At 38.1% G+C, this 25,726-nt stretch overlaps 1 protein-coding gene across 3 annotated transcripts in view; it reads left to right on the top strand.

Moving 5' to 3' along the window:
* The window catches only part of CHCHD3 (coiled-coil-helix-coiled-coil-helix domain containing 3), a 116,945-nt gene that overhangs the window by 21,176 nt on the left and 70,043 nt on the right, over nucleotides 1-25,726 (top strand). For all 3 annotated transcript variants that reach the window (XM_079304019.1, XM_079304020.1, XM_079304021.1), the window contains one exon: nucleotides 11,200-11,344. In XM_079304019.1, coding sequence (XP_079160145.1) covers nucleotides 11,200-11,344 — 145 coding nt within the window. The remainder of the gene's footprint in view (nucleotides 1-11,199; nucleotides 11,345-25,726) is intronic.

The following is a 25,726-nucleotide window of genomic DNA, read 5'->3' as shown; positions in this document are numbered from 1 at the left end:
TCATTTCAGAAAGTTCATTTAGAAAATTGATTATCATTGATTTCCAACAGAATTTGCAGTGTCTGCAATAATAACTGGGAGCATTTAATGTGTCAGAGATGCAATCTGAGGGTGATACTCAAGGGAACATAAAAATGAAAAGAGGGACACAAAAACTTGAGCTTGACAGTAGTGACAGATAATTAATGATAATTAAGAGAAGAATTCTGAATAAAAATGAGAGAAATCCACTCGATTCAATGGACCAATGGGTGATAATTTGAATTTTTCCTTTTCTCTGTTTATTCTGGACAAGCTCAGTAAATGTTTAGCTTGTTTTTCCAATTTCCCAAGAAAATGAGAAAATTTTTAATGTTGTGGCTTTGAGAACAGGCATTGAGAAATCAGTAAATTTCCTTCTCCCATCAGAGAACAGAGTGGAATTTATTCCACTCCATCTATTAACTTTGTCCTTGGCTACAAAGCTGTTCATTTGTTGGGTTCCATGATAATGATGGTGCTCAGTAAATCTGTTTTTCAAGTTTGCTTGATGAAAAATGCAGGCAAAGTGAAAAAGTATTTTGAGACAGCAAAAAGAACAACTTCTATCATCAGCATAATGATAAAATTTTAAGATACTGCCAACCTCATCAGAGTGCTGGATTCCTCCACTAAAATATACAAACCACTGCTTTCAGAGGCAAGTGATGGATGTGATTTCCCATGGAAATTGAATGTTCCTGAATAATGACTTGCCATTTTTTTTCCCCCCCTGAAAATCAGAGAAATTTCAGTCTTTTTATTTTGCTAATCATTTAGCTCAGGCTAATTATATTTGGGAGGGGTTCAGTTTCTTGCTTGGCAAGTGTTTCCCAGATTTCTCACTTTTTAAATATGATTTGGCAAGGGGCAGATATTAATTATATGCAGAGTGAGGTGTTTTTGCAAACTGCTGTGCATGGCAGTGCCTTCAATAGTGCAAGAAGTGTATTTTGTTCACATTTCCAATATATTCATCCCTGGAATTTTGTTGGTGTGCCAGAAATCTGTAACTTGCACTTTGCTTGTGAGTGTCCTGTGATTCCAGGACTTGTTTCTTAGAGGAAAACTTTTGCTGTAAGGAGGAATTTTAAGGTAGGGAAAGACTTAAAAATAGATTTTGGTTTGCTTTGGTGGCCCTTGCTGCCAGCTCTGCTCTAGCAATGTTAAAGATATGACAGAGGAGGAGAGGGGAAGGATCCAGGGAGAGCTCAGAGCATCTTGCAGGGGCTGGAGGGGCTGCAGGAGAGCTGGAGAGGGACTGGGGACAAGAGATGGAGGGACAGGACCCAGGGAATTGGGAAAGGGGAGATTGGGGCAGGAATTGCTGAGCTGGCATTGCCAGAGAATCCCTGGAATGTCCCAGGCCAGGCTGGACACTGGGACAGTGGGAGGTGTCCCTGCCATGGCACTGGAGGGGCTTTAAGGTTCTTCCCACCCAAAAAATTCCATGATTCTCTGGTGGTGGCTTTTGCTAACTGAGATTTTTCTGTGTCTCTGCCATAGTGGTCAAACTGGAGTAACTTTTCTCTTAAAAATCAGATGAAAAATCCTTTTCCTTGAGTAATGCAGCCTGGAGCTCACTGAGCATTGCCTGGGAATGAATTGCTGATTCTGTTCTCTGTGGCTCACTGGGTGTGACATTTTATCTGCCATCAGCTGCTCCACTGATTGCAACCTCTATTTGTGACATTCTGATCTGTTTGGAGGAATCTTTCTAAATTGTAAATCAGCTTTGACTCTGCCCTGGTGGTACAGAGTTGCTCTGTGGTGGGTTATTAAAATTGTAACCATTAATTTTTTAAAAATTTTTTATTTTGTTGTGCTTCAAGGAGGGTCTGGAGATAACTGCTCATCACTCTGGGGTTTCATTGATGCTCTGAGTGCTTCCCCTCAACTTTTTTTATCATGTCTCAGCAGTACAATGCATAAATGATAAGCTCTTAGTAAACCTTGAGTAAAGAGTTAGTGCAGAACAAATTCACCAGTGAAATGTAAAGTGAAAAAAAGAATGAAGAAGAGTATTGGACAAGAAGCCTTTGGGAAACTGCAAACCAAAATTGTTATATTAAAATCAATACTGGGGCTTGACCTTTCTGTGCTAGTGGATACTTTAAAACTTCTTATTGATTTCTGTTGTAATGACATGTTTATTCCAGTTTCCTGGCACAGGTGTGGAGAATGAGGGGGAAAATAAAATGATGGATTTCTTTACAATATTCATTTTATATTTCAGCAAGGTAAAAGTATGAGGAGCATCTTAATATATCTTCAGTTCATATGGGGAGGGAATTAATTGTGGTGAAAATTTCTTCAAAGCATTCTTTTCCTCCTCAGTTATTATATTTTTTCCCAAGTAATCAGCTATGTTGAATTGGGAAAATCTGCTTTTTCTTGTAGGATTGTCCTCAGGTGGAACCAAAAGCTGCTTTTTAGGAATTAGTTGTTATTTTGTCTTCTGCCACAGGGACCTGTTGGTATTGTTTGCATTAAGTGGGAAGAGAATTTGGAAAACTCCATCTTCTCTGCTGCTGACAGTCAGAGGAAAAGCTGGGAATACTCTGAAGCAGTAAAAGTGATGATAATTCTTTTGACTTGGCATAGCTCAAAAATAAATTTCATGTCTCCTGACAAGAGAAGCTACACTGGTTTGGTAAAACCAAAGATCCCAATTGATCATCACATCGAGGAAGGCAAGGTGATTTTATAGGGGCAGGGATTTTATAAACATTTTAAATAAACCCTTTTTCCTTGGAAAGCCCCTTCAGCCTCAGGGCTGTAGAGGCAGCAGCAGATTTTTGCCTCACTTCCCACCTTGAATTCCTCCCATTTTTCCTTCCCAGCCATTCCATCTCTCCAACATTTTTTCCCCTCTCTCAGAAGACATTTCCCTTATCTGATCTCACACTCAGCAAAAGATTTAGCAGTGGATTTGTTCCTGAGCAGCTGTAATATTCCTGAGGTCTGTAGGATTATGGGATAATTCTGGGAAAAGAGGGAACAGGAGGGTCAGGGTGAGGGAAGAAGTCAGGATGAAGTGTGAAGGAATTTGGGATTTAAACAGAGCTTTAACTGAAATAATACAGTGAACAGGTGAGCTGTTGGAGCTGGTGCCTTTTTGGGCAGCCAGTTCTTCAAACCAACAAAGTTTAGTGTGTGATTTTTACCTGCAAAATACCAAGGAAGCATAAAAGTGTTTATGAAGTTGGGAAGTATCAAACTGCCTTAGAAACCTGTTCAAGTTTTATTGTTTTCAGTGAAAAAAAGGTTTTGTTTTCAGAAGAACAAAGGTGTTTGGCAATGGCAGAGTTACTCTTCAAGATTTCCTGCTCTGATTCTCCATTAATAGCATTATGTCTGGCTCTCAGGATATGGAGAGATGAATCTTGGAGATGGGAGGTGGAAATTGGAGAAAGCAGAGCCATAATTCACTCCTGCCTTTATAAACCCCAATTTCCAAGGGATTATTTTTCACTTGGATTTTAAAACCTGCCATCTCAGCTGACAACTTGGATACTGAGCTTCATCTTGATCAGTTTATTTCTAGGAGAGATGGGAAAATGACTTGGAGCCAGTGAGAGAGCATCCACAAAAATAATCCTGCTTCAGAGTTTCAGGTTCAGGTAGGAGAGAAGAAAACTATTCCCCCCCCAGGCAATTTTAAACAAACCTTTGCTTTCAAACTGCTGAACTCTTTCATTTTGAAAAGCAGCAAATGAGCAGCAGAGAAACACTTAAAAATAATAATAATAATAATGATGCTAATAAAAAATTTTTGAACTGTCACTTCATTTTCACAGATAATTAATGTTGTCATAATTCCAGGACTGCTTTTTCAGATCCCAAGGGGAAGGATATTAAGTTGGAAAGTAATTTCAAGTGGAGTTATGTGGCTAGCTGAACATACACAAATTATGTAAAGCAGTTTTACAATTCTGACTCGGGTTCTCCACGTGCCCCTGGCATAAAGGTGGGAATTTACTCATCTATTTTATATATATAATATTGATCTAAATGCACATATTTTAAAAGCAGTGACTTTATGAAATGTAATAAAAAATCCCCTCAAACAACCTGCTCCCTTTTCTACTCACCTCTCCTCCTCCCAACACCAAACACTGCCCCAAAAACACCCCCATAACTCAGGAATCTCCAAGAAAACTCAACCACTGACAAGAGTCACTGTCCTTGTTGCTCTGAGTGTTTCACAAGCTGTCCATGGAAATGCTGATGATAAATTGAATTAATTGGAGGGAGTGGAGTAGATAACTGAGTTTTGAAGAACTGGCACATAAAATCACGTGGCCATTAGCAGGGATTTTACCACTGACAGATGTTAGGCTGGGATTGGAAGGCAGCTGGGAAAAGAAAAAGGATAATGAGGATGTTCTGCTGGATGGTGGGGCTTGGACTGAGTGTTTGGGTGATGGGACAACTCTGGGGTTTGAAACAGGGGTAACAGAAGCAGTGATGGTTATATGGGACAAGGTGGAAAATACTCTTAAAATTTTATTTTCTGTGGTTTTTTGGGTTTGAGAAGAGATATCATGGAATCATAGACTCATGGGATGGTTTGGGTTGGGAGGGACCTTCAAGATCATCTCCAGAGGGGCAAGGACACCTCCCACTGTCCCAGGCTGCTCCAAAGCCTGGCCTTGGACATCCCAGGGATCCAGGGGCAGCCACAGCTGCTCTGGCAATTCCAGCCCAGCCAGCAATTCCTAATTCCCAATCTCCCATCCATCCCTGCCTTATGTCCTGTCACTTCATCCCTTGTCCCCAGTCCCTCTCCAGCTCTCCTGGATCTCCTGGAATGTGCTGGAAGCTCTCCCTGAATTCCCTTCTCCAGGTGAGCACCCCCAGCTCTCCCAGCCTGGAGCAGCTCCATGGATTCCTCTGGATTTGCTCCAGCTCCTGCTGTTGAGGCTCCCAGAGCTGGACACAGAACTCCAGGTAGAAATTCAGTCTAAAGAAAGATCAGAATCCCCTGATCCCTTGCCCTCCTTGTCACTGCTATCCAACACATCCCAAACTCATGTGGCAGTTTTGTGACAGTGTGAGATGGACCAAAGATGAGGGAGCAATTACTGGGATGGGAAAAGGTCACCAGCAGCTCAGGGATCAGTGTTGGAATCACTTCACTGTTCTCAGTACCATGTCTGATGAATCAAGGGCTAATTTATATGCATGTATGGCAAATGTGAAGGAGGAGCAGTCACCCTGAGGAAGAAGTGGATAGCAATGGAGTTCTCATTAATTTTAATAATGTGAAGTTCAAGCATAATTGCTCAGAAGTGTGATCCCTTCCCTCTTCAGCCTGTGCTAGAGTCAAGAGAGCTCTTGGTCAGTTGTGATGGATTTGTCAGAGAGTTTTAGTGGTGCTGGTTCTGGTGGGTGAAGTGGGGTCAGTTGGGGTCACATTTGACTGGTTTTGCACTAAGGCCTCGTGAAATGATGATAAATCTGGGTTTGATGAGCTGTGGGATCCTTTTTGAGTTCATACTCCCATGATTCTAAAGCATTTTGAGTTTGGATTTGGAATCTTGAAATCTTTTAGGTTGGAAATTCCTTTAAGGTGGAGTTCAACCATTAATCCAGCACTGCTAAGTCACCACTAAACCACATCCCCAAGTGCCACATCTTCAAGTTGGTTAAATCCCTCCAGGGATGGGACTCCAGCACTCCCTGGGCAGCTGTGCCAGCCCTTTCTATAAAGAAATTTTCCCAATATCCAAGCTAAACCTCCTCTGGCACAGCTTGAGGCCATTCCCTCTGCTCCTGTCCCTGTTTCCTGGGATTAGATCCCAAATCCCCCCTTCTGTCAGAGAGTTGTAGTGAGCCAGAAGGTTCCCCCTGAGCCTCTTTTTCTCCAGGCTGAGCAATAAGAGCACCATAAATTTGAAGGCAAAATGTCTTTTTTAACACCATGTGTTTCAGGTGCAGAAAAATGATATTTTCTGTTAATATTTGTGTGATCTGAGAGGTTTAAAAGTGATATTTTAAAACAGTTGTTAGAATGGGGTTGCTACTAATGTTAGGAACAGCTTCTGTCACCTGTGCTGTGCAAAGCCTTGTGCGAGTGGAAAATAATGTTTTTAATGAGTGAACAATGATAGAAACTTCAGTTTTGAAGAACTTTTTTGTGTTTCCTGAGACTTGACCTTTCAGATAATTTGTTTCCCTGTCTCTGTCTTTAGTTACCTGTTTGTAAAATCAGATGAGCTTGAGGTAATTTCTCCAACTTTGCAGACAGCTGAAATGGAGTTGGAGAAATCTCCATTTCACACCTCTCAGGGCTCAGCTCAGCTTGGAGATGTTTTCCTGACATCTCTTCCCATCCTTTCAAATCCCTCATCAGCTCTGGTGATTTCCAGCCCGTGTTCCACTCATGAAATATTGAAACTCAGCACTCACAAACATTATTCACTCATTAATATTGCAACACCACCTAAACAGATTTCTCAAAACATTTTGGGATCTTCTGTGAGTCCGTCAGGAGGAATTAAGGAGCTTGTTGGGCTCCAGGAAAACAGAAAAATCCTGATGAAAACTCCTCATGTTGCATCTTATCTCCAGCTGGAGTAAATTTTTGGGTTCCATATTACATGACACCTCATTAAATTTTAACCTAATTCATAGAGGATAGGATGATTTTCCTGACAGTGAACTTTGGAGCAGGGAATATTTTGATTTTTGCTTGGTTGGAAGTGATGAAAAATGACACAGTTCATGAGTGAGTTTATCATGGAACACACAGATCCATCAGATTGGGCAGCTTGGAGACTGTAATAAAGATAAAACAACTGGCAAGTAATCACTGCCCTGAAAAAATAGCAAAAAGGAAATGCTTAGGCTTTGATAGTGTAATAAATTTCCAATATCTGAAACTAAAGGCTGGAAATGACAAATCACTGTATTTTTCTTAAGAGTGTTGTTTGCCAGGTTTGGATTTCTGTGGATTCTTGATTAATGTAGAATAAACTATGAAGTGGCTATCAGAGCACCAAACTAATATTTTTCAGCTTTTCTCAGTGTTGCTGTTGTCTCTGAATTAAAAGGTGCTTTTTCTTTAATTAACATCTGCAGGTGTTTTTCAAGAACAACAGAAATGGATATTTGGAAGTAAACAAAAGAGGGAGTTCTTGTGGATTTAGAATTAAATTACTCATCTTGTTATTGTGGCTAACAGGGGTCATGCTGGGCATGAGGAGAGTCCTGGGCCATAAATCCACATGGCAAAATTAACAATCTGCTTTTCTTGAACTTAATTAAAAACTAGATGTGAAAAGGATGGAAACTACTTGGAGCAAAGTTTTATTGATTTATTTTTTTTTTTTTAGAGTGTATTTTTGTATTTCCTGGGATACAGAAAACTCCTTGGCCCTCAGAGATGCTTTCTTGTTTGTGTCTTAAATTTCTATTTTTTTTGTGTTTCAAATTCTAATTTCTAATTATGGAATATGGAGCCAGTTCTATATTTGGCTTCTCTTATCTTGTTGGATTTGATATGATGGTTGTCAGTTATTAACTCTAAGTCATGACTTAATTGAGAAATTATTTTTCCTCTTGTTTTGCTTTGTGTTATTATGTTGTTGTTATTTGATTTTAAGAGATGTGGGTTCAACATTTCAGTCTGGTTTAGATAATGCTCTGAAATATTTGATAAATTCTCAGGTAAATTCTCTTTTGCCTGATCTTGCATGTAGGATATTTATAGTTCTAAAGCTGTACAATAACAAATGCCACTAAAACCCCATATTCCCTGTCTTTTCATAAAGAAAAGAGAGGAATAAAAAGTTGAAATGCAGAAGCAAAAATGTTATTTTGGTGAAGAATTTCCCCTTTGGTCTGAAGCTCTGCTGGAGAGGAGGTTGGAATGGGTGGTTTGATCACATATATTTAATTCCTTTATCTCCTGCCCATATCTCAGAAAATCTAAATTAACAAAAACTGGCTATTTATTTATTTATATATAAATATAGATTTTAAATTTTTTTTTTTTTTTTTTTTAATATCTGAGAGTGTCTTCCAGAATTCCTTTTGCTTGTTGTTGTGTGATTGCTCCTGTGGTGGTTTTTGTGTTCAACGTGAGTGAAATCTGATTTAGAGGTGGAATGGACTGCAAACATTATTTTGATTAAAGTGACTTCAGGACTCAAACAGTCAAAAATCTGTCTTCCAGTGGAGCCTAAATATGACAATGTGATAACAAAAATACTCAAATTCTTGTTATGCTCCTCTGACAGCAATAAATCTTCTGAGATGCCTAAATCCTGGCTGATTGGTTTATCAGGATTTACCCATCCTCTTACAAAAAAAAAATACAGATTTATAGATTTCCTGCATAGCATTAAGTTAAGAGAATTGAAGTTCTCAACGACAGTGCTGGGAAAAGGCAGGAATTGTTGCTTTTTTTGTGTTGGTTGTGTGCTATAAAACAGTTGAGAAATGAAATATTGGGAAGTGTTAAGGCAGATTTTAACTGGAGCTGCTTCTTAATGCTTTATGTGTGTTTTCCAATAGCACCATGAGAAGTGATTGCCTTGCATGCCACACTTCATTAAATCAGCCACTCCACACTTCTTAAAGCACTATTTCATAATTATTTAGAAGGATTTTATTCAAAAAGATATCAATTGTGTGGGGAAAATGTATAGCCAGCAGCCTTTTCTGCTGCTTCAGCAGCTTTTTGAACATCCTTTCTGTATAAATGATCAGTGTAACACTCTCTGTTGTCTGGAGTTCTGTGCTCAAACACGAGAATCATTATTTTGAACCTTTATCTCTGCTGTAATTAAAAATGTCACTTGAAAAAAATTCCTGTGGAATTCCTGGAGTAGTGACAAGTTGTGCTGTTTAACTCCTCACAAATTGCAGAGTGCCTCTCTCTATTTTATTATTATATATATTTTTTTTTTTTTTAACTTTTGCCTAGATAATAATACAATTTATTACTATAGATCCAGCTGATGTTTGCCTTTATTCAGTACATGCTGAATGCCAGGAAAATGAATTTGTAATGCCAAGGAAAAAAAAATAAAAAATTACTGGAGGTTGATGCAGGCGAATGTTTGAGATCAGCGGGATGTGCTGAGTGTTTGTTTCATTAAGCTCCTACAAGCCACCCAATTATGGAACTCAAATAAATGAAAATTACTTCTAAAATCCTGCTTATTTTGTTAAAAACTCTGCTGAATTTCAATCAGTTGGAGGTGACTGTTTAGGAATTTTGTTTTCTGAGTAAAAACTGCCTTAAATGAAAGTTTGGTAGAATTTTTGAGGAATTTGTGTTGTGTGATCCTGGTCACACAAATGAGAGTGAGAAAAAATAAATGAAATTTTTGCTTGAAGGTGCTGCCAGGAACAGTCTTGAATGTAAAAAAGTTCCTTTTTGGCCTAAATTGTATAAAATTTAATAATGAAATAATGTCCTTTTCTTTTATGGTGGAACACCCTGTAAGGAAAGAGAGAGGGAGGAAAAAAAACAAACAGTAAAATGGATTTTTTTTGACTGAGGTGACCTGAGTGTCTTGATCTAGATTTATAGGGGAGATTAAGAAGATCTAATTTGATTTAAAGAAGAATTAAATGTAAATATCTGAGGGTTGTGGAGTTGCTTTATTTTGGGGATTTTTGGGTGGTTTTTGTTAATTTTTTTTGTTTGTTTTTTTATTTTTCAGAGTTTATAAAAGGCAACTTTTAGCTGGATTTTTCAGCTTTTGATATGCAAAATATATTTCCTATCTTTTAATTACTCTGCTATGTACAGCAGCATAAAAAAGGGGCATTTTTAAGGGAAAACCACTTGCAGGAGGTCAAATCCAAGAAAAATGAAGAAGGATTTTCCTTCAGTCTTAGGAAGCATTAAATGTTCTCTCTCTCTGTTCCTCACCAGAAAAAGGTGCTGAGACTACTATTTTGACACTTTTTTCCTTTTTTTAGACAAAACATGATTTCTCCAATCCAAAAGACAACCAGCATGTTTTGACTGTGCTGTGTGAAGGATTGTTATGATTGTATGAAGGATTTGTTATATCAATCCTGCTGGAGTAATTTGGGGGACCTTGGGAAATCACTTAATGGAATTTGGTCCATGTCTGCATAATCTGACTTTTTTTTTTTTTTTTTTTTTTTTTTTTTTTTTTTTTTTTTTTTTTCTTGGAGTAATTGAAGATGCAGCTTAATAAACTTTTATAAAGATTCCCAGTTGGTTGCTGCATTTCAGAGGGTTTGGAGCTGAGCACTGAAGTAATACATCTTGTAATTGTCTTTTTTCCTCCCTACCTCACTTAAATGTATTCCCTGGGGAAGAATCTAATGTACTCTAATGCTGGTACCTTTTACAAAGTGACCCGACTCATTAGGATTTGTTCTCCAGAGCTCCCTTGACAACAGATAAATGCACTGAGAATATTGAAGCTTCCTCTCCATCATTCTTCCAAAAAAAAAAAAAAAAATCTATTTGAAACCCAACGTTTCATAGCTCCATTATTGCTCTGAGTTCCGTGCTCGGTGTCACAACACACGAGTTTTATTCACTGAGTGATTTCCGAGTGTTTCCATGAAAATGAGACACTGTGTGCTTGTCTCAAGTATTCCGTTGCAGGTTTCAAATTTCTTTATGGCTTGTGACATATAAATGTTGAGAATTTTCTGGGCCTGAAGTTGCCTTTATTAACTCTGTTGCAACAAGTTCAATAACTATTTTCTCTCCTCCTCTCAAATCGCTGGGGAAGGTTGATTATGGATCTTTGTGGAGTTTGGGAAATGGATGAAGTCCTTGGGTTTATGGTGTGTTTAGAGGGAGGAATGCACTTTCCTAGTGGAGGAAAGCTTTTAAGTGGAAATTGAGAAGGATTTTCCTGGAAAAAAATGTTTCCATAAAACCAGACAAAACCCCAGCCAACCAACAGAGTTCTCTGCATCATACTTAAAAATACATTTCATTGAATCAGTTGCAATTTACATGGTTCAATGAACAGCGCTGTCAAAACTTGTAACTTTTGTGCATTCAGATTTTGATACTTTAATTCAAAATTAAACTTTTTATATTTTGCATTTAAGCGTGTTAAGAAACCAAGAGTAACAAACGTGCCAGCTTTCATAGTGACTTTACTTTGAAACTTTACCAAGTCCATTTTGAAATTTCTCTCATCCTAAACCTCCCTGCACCTCCTGCAGGTTGAAACAAGAGCAGATGTACGTTCGGGATGAGTTTGGCAAACTCCTGGAACGGGAGAGGATTTCCTCCAACGAGCACCTGACCCGAGCCATGCTTCGGGAGAGAGCGGCCAGCGAGGAGGAGCGGCAGAAGGCTCAGCGCTTTGTGAGTGCCCACAAATCACTGATTTCCCAGACATTTCCCTCCTCAGGCCCATTGGTGTTTATTTCTTTTATTTATTCGATTTTATTTATTTGATTTTGTTTTCAGTTAGAGTTAGGATGGAAGCGTGATAAAGTTTCGTGTTCGGGCGTGGTTGTTTATTCGTTTTTATCTATTGTGTAAGCGAGTGTTGCAGCACTTCTAGCTGACAAGCTAAAAATGAAAAAATGGAGTTGTGTCTCACTTGTTACATGGTCTTTTAAAGTTAAACATTTCAATTAAAAGCTAACAGCTAAATTACTTTACTTTCCACTAAATGACCAAACACCCGTTATCTGCCGTGTGGCGTTTTCCATTTAAACAAAAAATATTACTTAAAACTAAGAAGGAGGAGGAACAAAGCCAACACCCCAGAACTCCTATCTTGTTTCATACCCATTACTATATTCTAAATCCCTAAATTTCAAACCTTTCACTATGTGATATTATACACTAAAATTACACACTGGTGATTTTAACTCCATCACTCAATTTTGGAAGATTCTCCAAGGCTTCTGGTCAAAAATAGTGTTCTGCTGGGGGTCAGTGCCAGAAAGTTCAAAACTCCCAGGTTTCAGGGTTCCAACACAGCCCTGTTGGTAGAAGAGGAGAGCAGATCTCATTATTTCTTTTTTTTTCATGACTAGGTAGCAGTATGTTTTATTTTATTTAAATATCCCTCTTTTAAGGGGTTTTGCTGCTCGTTTCCAGCTTTGGAACCAGCTCAGTGAAAAATTCTGTTGAAAAGAATCATCTCTCATTAGAGCTGGTGTATTCAACCTTCCTGACAAGGAAATTGGAGCATATGGTTGGCTGTTTTCCTCAGAAAACTGACATTATCAGTCCATTTCAAATGTCTGACAGATTTATAACTTCCTCTATAGAGTGTTTGCTTGCTGTAGTGAGTCTTTATTGACTCTTCTTTCTAACAATAATCATTATTGTCTGAGGTGGGAATATGCCTTTAAAAATATAAATATACTTGAGTGTGAATACTAAAGAAATTGGTATTTTCAAGGCAAAAAGTTTAAAATACTTAATGTGAGCATTGCTGTGAAAATAAATGAAAATTACTTATGTCAGCAGCAACATAAATATTTGTTGGGCTCTCTGAATCTGGAGTAAAATCCAAAGTTTTTAAGGATTATGGGTTGGTATCTTAGTAATCAATCACTTCAATAAGCAATAGATTTGTCTGTGCTATGGAAGTAAAAATCTGATGTTCATGTTATTTATTCAAATCTCAATTTAAAACCAAACCAATTCCAGCTCAGTGTTGATATCTTTTCCAGCCATTTCTTTTTCACCTCTGTGGTAATATTATTGTTGAAGAATAATTTCAGTGTTGTAAACAAATGTTTAATATTTTGTCATTGTAAAACATGGGAACAAAGGAGAATGGAAAAGAATTATGACCAAGGTACAGCTTTAGTTATATGCCTTAAATTCTTGGATTCTTAATATTGTGTAGGAGAGAGAAGGGTTTTGGTGGCCTGGAGCTAATGAGGAGCTGAAGATTTATAATGGTGACTATTATTTGCATAATTACTGGGGGTTTGCATCATTTTCTCCCTGTTATGGTGATTTTGGGAAGCACAAGCTGGATTTCTCCTCAGCCAAATGCTCCAGAAATTCCTTATTATGGATATGAAACTACTTTGTTTAGTTATTTGACTGGTTAATTTTCATTTGCTTCAGAATATCAAAGTTAGCAATTGTGTCATCTTGGTTTTGATCAATCTTTCTGGTTCCATCTGTGAAATTTGGAAATATCTGGTGGTTCTTGGGTGCAGATTTTCCATTTCCAGTGGTGCTTGTTCATTTTTTGGAGTGTGTACTCTATATTACAAAATAGCAAAAAGGTTCTGTCTGTTTGTTTCATTAAATATTAAAATATTGGGTAATTATCACCTTCCTATAAGTCAGCTCCTTTTTTTTTTTTTTTGGAATAGGTCAGATTTAATTTCTTTAGCTTCATTGCTTACCCTACCTGTACATTTATTTCCTGCATCAAAGCTGAATTCAAAATGTGTACCACAGGGAAATGTATTTCTGTGTATCCTTTGTCAGGTACTGTGAGGAATTCTGTGTTCTAGTAAACTGCTACAGCAGGTTTGTATTTTATGGAGCCCAGATTTTATTTGTCAGACTCTTCTTGGAGAAAAACAAAACTGTTCCTGAAGTGTCAGTAGCAAAATAAATTCCTTTTAATCAATTTAGCTGCTGCTAAATTGTTCAAATAGTGCAAAGGAAAAGAAATTATGGTGAGAAAGGAAGAATTTGAGGTTTCCTTTGTAAAGGGTGCTAATTCAGGTTTTAATAAATAGATGTGAAATGAAATCATATTTCCCATTCTTGAAGAATTTTAATACCAGCTGCTGCTTATAATCTCAAAATGAAGAAATTTATAGTGTTAACATCCCAAAATCTAGAATTAGCTCTTTATACAAATGTTTTTAAAAAAAGGATGAATTGGTGTGTTAATACCTGAAGAACTTTTGTGCTGTGACATGTCCCAGGGGGGGCTGGCAGGTGGCTGCTGGGATGTCCTGCAAAAACATATTTTGGGGCAGTCCAAAGGTTTGCAAAGCAGTGATTGTGACATTTGTGCCAGCAAAAGTAGAAATTATTGTGCAGAGTGGAATTTTCAACCCTGGAAATCCCTTGTTGGTGTCAGTGTGAGGATTTAATCAACTGTTGGTGCTTACTCAGCAGAAATGGAGGCAGCTGCTGTCGACTCCTTTAGCAATCCTTGAAATGCCACAGCCTGCCTTTCCTTCTGCCACAGATTTGGGATCATGTTTGGAAAAGTGATGTTCTCAGGGTGCTGGAGAGCTGGGGAGGTCTTGGATCTTCTCTGGCTGTGGGATGTTTGATCCTGGGGGAGCCCCTGGCACCGATTTCCCAGAGCAGCCGTGGCTGCTCCATCCCTGCAGTGTCCAAGGATGGGACTTGGAGCACCCTGGGGTGATGGAAGGTGTGCAGAAAATAAAATTATTTTTCAGATCCCTCCAACCCAAAGCAGTCTATAATTCCAAAGTTATACTTTTTTTTCCCTTCTGATTTTCCCACCTGTCTTCAGAGCTGTTTCCTGGCCTGTTCTCAGGCTTGGGTGCAAGGGCTGCTTTGATGGGGAAGAATTTCTTCATTTTCTTCTCTGCACTTCTCCTTTTCTGTGATGTAACTGCAGATATGATCTGAGGCAAATACATCACAAACCCATCCTGGAGCCCTTTCCAGATGCACCCAATCTGCTTTAGAACAACTCCAAAAACCAGCTGCAGTGAGGAAATTGCAGAGTGTGTGTGTGCAGGGCAATTGTCAGGGGGGACAAAATGAGAACTTGCTTGAACTGGCCTTGCCATAAACCAGGTGGTTTTGTACCTTTAGCTTTACTCACTTTGGAGATGTGATATTTGCAAAGCATCTCAGTGAAATGCTTGTGAAAATCACTTTGTGATTTCACCAAAGGACAAAGTGCAGTGTGTGCTCAAAGTCAAGTACTGCAGCTGCTAAAAAATGCTTTTTTTTTTCCCACATGCTCTTAGTGTGGATATGATGGTTTTTTCTGCCCATCCCTCTCTAAAAAGGGCTTCAGAATAAAAAAAATATTTTATTTCAGCCCAGCCATAAGGAATTTTGATGGTGGTTTTCTCTGCAGCAAAGGGTGAAGCCGAAGGTCCTTATGATGGCTCCAAGAATAGCTTTATTATATTTTATCACTTAGATCTCTGCTATATTTATTATTGGATATTTTTCTTGCAAATCTAAAACTTGGGCCTAGTTGAGTTGGGCACAGTCTCATAGAGTAGCTTTCAATGTTGTGACTTTGCCATAAATAGTTTATTAATGTTCCATCACTTGAGTCATTATGGGAGTCAGGGTGAGACGAGGAGAATATGGAGTAAAAAATCAATAGTTACCCAAAGTGCAGAGGACCTGTTGTATTTCCATCTCCTGATAATGACCTGGAGTTTACTGTGAACACATTTGCTCCTCTGTCTGGACTGAAATGAGTTGTCATTAGGAGCCTGTATGTTAGAAAATGGTTTTATTGAGCTGCCAATGACATTAAAGTCTCATTTCCCTTTGAAGAGGCACAGAAATATTGTTCTGTTCATGTGCTGTAACCAGAACATTAAAATTTGATTATTGCTATCATTAGAAGTCTGTATCCATACTAATGCAATTATATCTATTTGCCCATGTGTTGTTCCAGGCTTTCATTGGAGCACCTGTTTGAGAATGAAATCTGTTGGTGCTGAAGAATCTCATTGTTTTGTAAATTATTTTCTGCACAAGAAGTTCTATCAAAAAATTCCTCGCTCAAAAAAAAAAAATCAATTTGGTAGAAGTGTCTTCATATTAAAAAACACTTTTTTTTTGCACTTTAAGTCACTGTGATAATCAGATTATTGGAGATTTTCTCCCTAGCAAAATCCTATTTGAGATGTGAAGTTCTTTTACTTCTCTGAGCCCTGAAATCAATAGATAAAATACATTCCTGAGCTCATATCAGAGCTGAAGTGTGTTGAGTTATGTGAGAAGGAAATCTGACCTGTTGCCATAATTGAATATACAGATTGTTAAAATGAAATCTTGATCTCCTCTGTGCCTGGACTGGTTTGGTGTTTCCCCATCACCCTGAGGTGACTGGTCCCAGTCAGTGCTGGGCAATGAGCTCCTCTTTGGGGCTGCATTTATTTTTCCTGTCCTCAATTCATTAACTTTGTCATCAGGACATTCCCTATTTTCCATAAACAGATTAAATTCTGACCCTTCCTGCTCTTTCCAACCGGGCCTGGACAAACCATATTTTAAGGATGACTTCACTAGGAAATATCAGGGGAAGGAATTAAATGAGTTAAGGCATTAGTTCTCAAGAGAAAAGTCTGTTTACAAACCTGCAGTATTTATTACATACCTCATTTAGCTCATTCATCATTTTAATAGAAAAATGAATCTTTTTAGATGATTCTGAAATAATTTGAGATAAACTACACAGCCTGAGGCAAAACAGGATTGCTTGGTGCAGGGAGGGCTTTTGGAGAAGTAAGCATGAACAGAGACTGTAATTCACAAAATATGACAGTAAAAATACCAAAGGCTCATATTTGAACATGAGATTTAAAGGTTTGGGAAGCACATGGTGCAAAATTAAATCTACTGACAGTTGTTTTGTCTCTTGTTCCTCAATTTTATAATTTAGAAAATAGACATTTTTCATGAAGCCTTGTTGAAAGTGGACATCTGGAGAGTTTCATTCATAAAATCTTATTTAGTCCTATGCACATGGTTATTTTTGTGATGTTTTTATGGCTTAGAAGTAGCAGTTTTGTTGCAGCAAAACCTTTTTTTTCCTATGGGCAAAAGGAGCCTGGATTTGGTTGTTCCTGTCATAGAAGAGAGGAAGAAGAAAGTATTTTGTAATATTCAGGATGGGATCTATCTTATTTTTTTTGTATTTCATTTTTTGGGGAAAGAAGTTTGGTTGGCTTTTAGAGAAGGAAGTGGGATACAATGAGCAAGCCATTTATATTTGGAATATACACAATTCTACTGTTCTGCTTGTTCTTTGGAATAAACAGAATATTGCTCCTATGGTTTATATCTCTTTTTTCACATATTGCATTTCCTCTTTTTTTGACATTTCTGCTGCAGCACTGAAAGTTTTGGGATAGAAATTCAGGTATTTGGGGTAGTTCTTTTAGGGGATCTTAAACAGGTGATGTGAAGCTACCGTGTGAGCAAGAAGCTCTTGCTAAGCAAATAAAGTTGATAATTTTCTCCCCAGTAAGAAAAGTCATGCTTGTCACATATTTGCAAATTATGAATGATTTTCTTACCTGGCCTTGAAGAAGTACAGTTTTCTCTCTACCTTGATAGAGGAAAACAGTAAAAAGAATTTAAAATAGCCTGTGAGTAGGGCTGGAGTTGGAATCCAAATATGATTTTCACACAAACTGCTAAATAAATGTTTTATTTCCTCTCTGAAATTGCCATGAAGGGCCTGGGAACCACAAGTTGCTTTTTCCTGGGTCTCTCTTCTGTCCCTTTACAATGTCCATGCTGACATTCAAAATATTTGTTTCAGTGGAACAATAGAAATAATTTTCTCCTTCCTTCAGCATTTCACTTGGCAACATGTTATAGATGTATTTTTTTAATATTTTTTCTATGTAACAGTTAATGGCTTTTTTTTTTACTCTGTGTCAAAGTTTGACAGACAGGAAAACCATGGCAAAATGAGAATTTTGAAAGCAAGCAAAGTACAGAGAAGGAGCATTTATTCTCTTTAAGCTTTCTTTTTGAATGGTGAATGTGTTTTGATAGTCAAGCAGCATTTAAAGCATGTTATTTTTTAATTCTTATATAGCAAACCCCAAGATATTTGACTGAAGCAAAATTAATCACTGTGTTATTTCAGCATTCAGATGAAGATCTAGTGCTTTACAAAGCCTGCTGCTCCATCAATTTGTTCTTTGGGTTGAATTCAAATTGAGTTCATTTTTATAGATTCACTGCATAATACTCTGCTCTCTCCTCCCTCATTCATTAACCAATTTGTTCGTGCTACTCCCTTTTTATTGAACAGTAACAAAATTGCTGTGCTATCTCCCCAAATGAATATCATCATTCCTTGTCATGCATGGGCAAAAAGTAAAGCTAATAATCCCTTTTTCCACACACCTTCCCTCTTCCAGGGACAAGTCTTGATTCTGCCCTGGAGGTAGCACGAGAACGTTTTAAATACCGTTCTTTGAGGAGAAATATTCCAAGCCAAGCTCCTTTTGATTACTTGTGGGCCTTTGGAGCATGTACACGTTGGCAGTTGTGTGACACAACAAAAACCACATCAAAGCCTTGTCAAGGCTTGTCCTTGTACATGACACGCTGCAAATGCATGCGAGGGATTGAAATGTGTTCCCCCCACCCAGCACAGCAATCACCTGGGCCTCTCTGACTTTTATTCTGTATTTCTTTGCTCTCAGATAAGCTGGTTTTGGTAAGGATAGATTCACTTGTGTCTCTTTTAGTCTCCTCATTTTGGGTTGAATTATCAGATTTAGGTAAATACAAAACACGTTCCTTTGACACCGCGATGCTGGCGAGGCTCCTCCACTCAACACAACAATTGCCAGGGCATCTTACTCTGACTTCTATTCAGTATTTCTTTGCCCCCAGATTAAGCTGGTTTCAGCTAGGAATAGGTTCATTTGTTTCTCCTTTAGTGTCTCATTTTGGGTTGAATTACCAGATTTATGTAAATACAAAACACTTTCCTTTGACACTACGACACGAGCGAGGCTCCCCCACCCAGCACAACAATTGCCTGTGCCTCTGACTTTTATTCAATATTTCTTTGCTCTCAGATTAAACTGGTTTTTGGTAAGGATAGATTCACTTGTGTCTCTTTTGGTGTCCTCATTTTGGGTTGAATTATCAGATTTGGGTAAATCCAAAGCGCGTTCCTTTGACACCAAGGTCAGAGCGTGAAGTGGGCGAGGCTCCTCCACTCAATAAAACAATCACTTGGGTCTCTCTGACTTTTATTCAGTATTTCTTTGCTCTCAGATTAAGCTGATTTGAGGTAGGGATAGATTCACTTGTGTCTCTTTTGGTGTCCTCATTTTGGGTTGAATTACCAGATTTATGTAAATACAAAACACGTTCCTTTGACACCAGACTCGAAACATAACGTGGGCGAGGCTCCTCCACCCAACACAACAATTACCTGTGCCTTTTCTTACTCTGACTTTTATTTGATATTTCTTTGCTCTCAGATAACGCTGGTTTTGGGTAGGGATAGATTCATTTGTTTCTCCTTTAGTGTCCTCATTTTGGGTTGAATTGCCAGATTTAGGGAAATACAAAACACGTTCCTTTGACACCACAATGTGGGCGAGACTTCTCCTCTCAACAAACCAATCACCTGGGCCTCTCTGACTTCTATTCAATATTTTTTTGCTCTCAGATAAGCTGGTTTTGGGTAGGGATAGATTCATTTTTTCTCCTTGAGTGTCCTCCTTTTGGGTTGAATTACCAGATTGCAGTGTTTTGGTGGACAGAGGGATGGATTTCAGGCAGTTGGTTTCACTGCTGTTTTCAGGAGTGAGTGAGGTCACTTGGTTTGCTCAGTTTGAAGAAGTGCCTGAGGGAAGTCCTTTTTAGATGTAATTTTAAGTTTTGAAGAGTTTTTTAATAACTTTTTAATATCTTTTCATATCACTGGCTGTCTGGAATATATTGAGGTGCTCAAGTGTTATAGCAATAGGTGCCAATATAGCTAAAGCAGGTGTACACAAAGCAATTAAAAAGGATATTTCAGGATGAGGAAAAAAAGTGGAAGGTTATAGTGAAGTTTTGGGGGGGGGTTATAAAAATTTTAAGGATTTTTTTTCAGTCCTATCAAGTGTTATATATGTGGTAGCTGTACCATGATGTGTCTGGAGAAAAAACTACTCTGCCTCCTTTTTTTTTTAAAGAAAGGAAGAGTTTAATGTAAGACTTAATAAATTTGGGACATTAAAACACCCTTTTAGTTCAGTAATAAGAATTATTCTGCTGATAGCCCAATTCTCTTGAGGCTGAGGCTCTTTAATTGCACTCAGCTCTGCAAAGTACAGGAGACTTTGGAGCTGGAAATTCAACCTCCTGCCAGGAATTGTGATGCTGGTGTTTGGGGAATCTGACACCTTGCTCCAAATGGAAAACAAAAATAAACTTTGGATAATGTAAATAATAAAAAGATTTAAAGAGGAACAGGCACCTTCCACTTCACACCCTTGATTTCAACAAGTGGCCAACAAAATTTTGAAAGCAGAAACTGGTTTCAGCTGTCAATGCTGTAAAAAAAATCCACACAGGAGTAATATGGGAGAAGTTTGTCAACATAAATTTGGAGTGGCTGAGGCAAAAGAAGGTGATTTTTCTTTTGTCATTACTTCCAGTAATTTAGTTGAGTTTGGAAAATCTGATAACATAATAAAATACTGCAGTGTCTTTTTTTTTTTGCAGATATTTGAATTCAAATCACGCTTCTAAATAAATAAAAAAACCTCATTACTTCTCATTTTCCTAATTATCATGCAGATAAACAGTGGGAATCGTGACATTAGGCTAAGTAAGTGGCTTATGATTTTGCTTCAGAGGAAGAAAATCTTGCTGTTCCCCCTTTTTTTCTCCCCCCCTGGGCCATGCAGGAGTAATAAATGAGCAAATCCAGAGTAGTTTTTGATGGATGCTTAATGGGGCTGTGCTGGAGCCAAGGGCTGCTTTGTGCAGCAGCTGTCACAATTCTGAGTCATTAACACACCTTGAATGCTTGCATTCCAAAATCAGGGCAGTTCAAATCCACAGAGCCAAAAAGACTTTGAGAAAGGAGTTTGGGCTGCAGGAGTGAGTGTGGAGCATGAAAAGTGTGAATGAAAACAATTAAAGTCATTTTGGAGGTTAAAGGTTGACTTTCAAAACCTGTGAAGAATCCAGTGAGGGATTTCTGCACCCTTTTGCTGGGTGGCTCTTGCTTTTGGAGCCAGAAAGGTGCTTGGAAATCTTCTGAGAGGTAAAAGAATTATTGTGTGGAGTCATTTCCAGTGTGTGAAACAACTGAAATATTCAAATATCCCAAATATTCAAGTCATGCCAGCAGACTCACAGCTATGGCTTCATGTACATAATATTTTGGAGTGAGGAAATACTTCTCTGGAGTAACTATCAGGTTTTTTTGTAATGCTTTGGAAAGAAGGATAATTAGTGGGGGTTGTTTCTGCCTCCATGAAGTGCTCAGATAAAGAGGTCAGCTGGATCTTTGTTTTACATCATAGTAACTCATGTCATATTTTAATTTTCCTGCTCACTTTTATCTGCCTGTTTGAAGCATGAGAAAAAAAAAAAAACCAACCCAAACCCTTGTAGTTTTTCATTTTCAAAGTAATGATTTAGGAAGAAGATACTGAACTCAAGCAAATCATTCTTTGAACCCACTACCTGTGAATGAGGGAATGCACAGCACAAAAATAGCAACTTTTGGGAGGTGTGCAAAGTTAATTTTAATTTTTTTTTTTTACCAACACACCTGAGCTTGAGGAAAGGAAGGGGATATTGACCCTCAGCACATCTGCAGGTGACACCTGACAGAGAATAGGTTTGGATTGGAGATTAGGGAAACATTTTTTCCTTGTGATGTGGAATAGAATGAAAAAAGCTGTTTGTAATTATCTGTTCAGAGTGTCTGAGAAAGGGCAAAGGTGACAAATAAATTGATAAATAAATGAGATTTAAAGATTACAGAAAGGCAAAGTTCAGAACTGAAGTTCACCAGAGAAGAAATATCACACCAAGTAACTCCTGGAATCATGATTTTGCTGTTGGTTTGATGTTGCTAGCTTGATGGTAACTAATTCTGTTTTAAAAAACAAATTGTCCTTCTCTTCATCTTTCCAAAGTCCAGGTAAGTTCATACCATATTTAAGACGTTGGGGAGAGTGATAAAACTCTTATTCCATCTGAACTTGGAACCCAGGACATTCTTTAAGCTTTTCAAGTGGTCCTGAAAACAAAAAGTAGTTTTAGTGTTGGAATTGTGACTCAGTGCTGGTTCTGTGTAGACTAATATCCGAGTTTTTATTCTTCTTTTTAAATATGGTTATTTCTTTCATAAATTCTGCTCTTAAATTGGTTTTTTTGGACATGTTTTTATCTAATCTTTTTCCCAATACCCCACTTCTTTCTCACATTTGTGTTTTCCATCTCTGCCAGCTCCTAGAGGTTCCTCCTGCCCTTGGTCACCCCAGTTCTTCATTTTTGCTTTCTTTTTCTCCATTTTTGTCCATATCTTCAGGACAAACTTCTTCTTTGATGCCTGGGAATATTTTGTCCTCTTGGCCTCTATTGCCTAATACTGCAGTGTTCCAGAGTTGATGAAAAGAATAATTGCAAGCAGAATTCCCTATAATTCCATCAATCCTGGGAGGTCTTCTTGTGCTCTACAAAGCTCTGGAAATCTCTGGGCTCCCTTTTTGTATTTTATTTTATTTTTTTCCCCAAGGTCTTATAGATATGGCTAAGTTAAATTTGACTTTATTGGAGGTAAAAGGTGGAAATGCATTGAAACTGTCATGGTGGGCACCTCTCTGCTGGTTCTAACCAGATTCCTTGGAAACTCCATGAATGCTGAAATTTCTCAGCAGAAGAAAATGAAATTCTGTTGATTATTAGTGAAGGGTTTTCTCTCTTTTTGACATGGATGAAATGAATTTGGCTTAGGCCTTTAGAAAAGGTGGAGATGAAACATGGAGCATCTTTAACTCTCTGTAGCTTGAGGGTCTGTGGAGTGGAAAATTAATGGAAAGTAATTTTATTTTATGGAGAGGGTGACACAAGTTTTTTGTACTGGTGGAACAGTAAGGAGACAACTATTTCTTTTCCCAGTGGTTTTCAGTGCAAGTCTGGCCATAATTTGGAAGGAAAAGAGGAGGTTTTAAAATTAGTTTTACTGTTCACATTTGGTTTCAAGGATGTGATGGTTAATTATGCAGAGGAACAAAACTAATTAGGGGAATCTCCAGTTTATGCTGCCTTAAAAGTTTAGTATTTAGATTTTTTTTCCTGTGTTGTGGCCTGGCTATAAATCCAAAATATCCCTGCACAGTCATTGGAATTAGAGGAATATTTTCCCTGCCTGCATTTCAGATGGTTACAGGTGTCATCAGCTGTGCCAGAATTTTTCACCCTCAGATCTCTTTAAAATTAAAATAAAGCAGGTGCTTTCAGAATGCAGTCTGAGCTGTTTCAGATATCTGATGAAGTGGATTTTCCTCAAGAAGTGTCTCTGTAAATACCTCTCTGCCTTGAGGACTTCTGCTTGTCTTCCTGTGTAGACAACTTAGATAATTAAGGTGATTTTCACACAAAAGATGTAAATATTATCATGGCCTCACATCCATGGCACACAAAAGCTGCTGATTATAAATCAGAAACATCCTGTGTGACAGGACAAGGAGCAGTGGTTTGAAAAGAGGATGGGTTTAGATTGGATAGAAGGAAGAAATTTTCTGTGATGAGAGAGGGAGCCCCTGGAATGGAATTGCCAGAGCAGCTGTGGCTGCCCCTGGATCCCTGGAATGTCCAAGGCCAGGCTGGACATTGGGATTTGGAGCAGCCTGGGACAGTGTGGGTGTCCCTGCCCATGGCAAGGACTTGGAATTAAATGATCCTTGAGTTCTCTTCCAACCCAAACCATTCCAGGATTCCCTATCAGAACATTTTTTTCCTTTGAATAATTTGTGTAGGACTTGGGGGGGAATCAGGGATTCTACACTGGGCTCCCTTTTCCCTTTGGGATCTATTGCACACTCCATAATTCTGTTAATTGAAGCTTTTAACTCCTTGACCTTAAAAATCTCATGAATAATCCCAAATTCTTACTCTTCCTGCATTCCTTGGGATTGGAGCATGTCCTGCAGGATGAATTATGGATGTGACCACAGGGGAATGGGAGTGGATTTCACCCTCTTCCCACTGAGAGATTTTGGTTTTGTGTGCTGCAGCTTCTCATGCAAGGGCTTCCCTAAATTTCTGCAGGAGCTGCCTGTGCTTTGCTGGGATTTCCTGCTGTGCTCTTGGCAGGGTGCTGTGATAGTACTTTAAGAGAGTAATAAATAGCTTGTGTAAGTCCTTCCTTTAAGTTAGAATTTCTAGAGAACAATTTTACAAATTGTTGCATGTCACAGCCTGTAAATGGGTCGAGCACATTGAGTGTGGAGCTGACAACAACAACAACAAAAAAAAATCAGGGCTTGTACTACTTGTGAGAAGAAAAAAAAGCTATTTTATACTCCATTAAACTGTTACACATCATAAATAATTTATGCTCAGCCTGCTCTGTTCTGTAGCAAAGATGATAAACTCGACATTTTCAGAGCATTTTAATGGATATCATCATTTCCATGACTTTCCCTGTAACAGAAACCTCATTCCTGCAGAATTCCCCTGGTCATTTCATGGATGGAACTGGGTTAAAAATGACAAGAGTACATTGCAAAGTGAGTCCTTGAATCTTGCTCTGAGTTCCACAAAGATCTAGGAATGGATTTAAAATATATTAAAGAATGTATTTGGGTTGGAAGGGACCCTAAAGATGATTTAATTCCAACCCCCCTGTTTTAGGCAGGGTATATATGCACTGTCTATACATAATTTTGCTCATTTTAATTAATATTCTAATTTTTATTGGTTATTTCTATCATTTCCAGTAGTGTCTAAACACCTCATGTAATATTATGAGATTGTCTCTGTTCCCAGACCAGAATATTGATGATTTTTCTACTTTATACTGAACTTTTAGATAATTCATACATTTCCTCAAGCATGCATGAAGGTTTTTAGACTGTTTTGTATTCTTAAATGTGCCCTTTGCTTTGCCAGTTAAAATTTCTTCATTTTTTCTTAGTGAAAAACTCTCCAAACAAAATAGCATTGTAAAAATAAAACATGCCCGTAGAAAAAAAAAAAAAATCAAACAACAAAACTGAACTCTTTTGGACAGCAGCATTTTTTAAAATGTGGAATTTCAAAGCTGACTGAAATTTTCAAAATTGTAGATAAATGTCTGAATGGAGAACTAATTCTGTTTGTTTTGGTGCTTCTGGGTGTGTTAGTGCTGTATTTTCCTGAGATGGTGCCTGATCTGAAAAATCTGGGCTAAAATGGGGCTTCACTTTGAGCTGCCTGATTTCCTTTGCTAATGAAACTATAAAATGTGATTTTCCTAAAAGGGAACTGCTTCATCTGGGGAGTGATGCAGAGGAAGTGTCCAGAATTGATATTTGAGTTGGGATAACAGTGCTGGATTTAAGGATGAATCCAGAGTGCCATTAATGGAAATTACAGATCAGGTTCTCATGTTGGTAGTGGGAATTCACCTTTAATTTAGAAATGAGACAACATCAACTTTTTATTTTCCTGTGAAGAACTGCAAATATTTCCCAAAAAGAATCTTCTCTTTGACAAATCAGTTTTCATGCTTATATTCCTACACAAAATACAATCAGTTGGGTTGGAAAAATCCTTAAGATCCTCCAGTCCAACTATTCCTCAGCCCTGCCAAGGCCACCACTGCCCCATGTCCCCAAGTGCCACCTCCACATGGCTTTAAATCCCTCCAGGGATGGGGACTCTGCCCTGGACACCCAGTTCCAATGCTCTTATTTCACTGATAGTACTGAAAAAACACTTGGTATTTATGTTTAATACCATTGGAGTGTTGAATTGTAGATGATGGCAGTGATTTTTTGGGTTTTGCCTGTGTTCTTCAAATTATTTTTGTGTAGATTTAATGCATCT

Source organism: Erithacus rubecula (genome assembly GCF_903797595.1).
Source record: "Erithacus rubecula genome assembly, chromosome: 4".
NCBI lineage: Eukaryota > Metazoa > Chordata > Aves > Passeriformes > Muscicapidae > Erithacus > Erithacus rubecula.
This window is presented reverse-complemented; position numbering and strand designations above follow the sequence as displayed.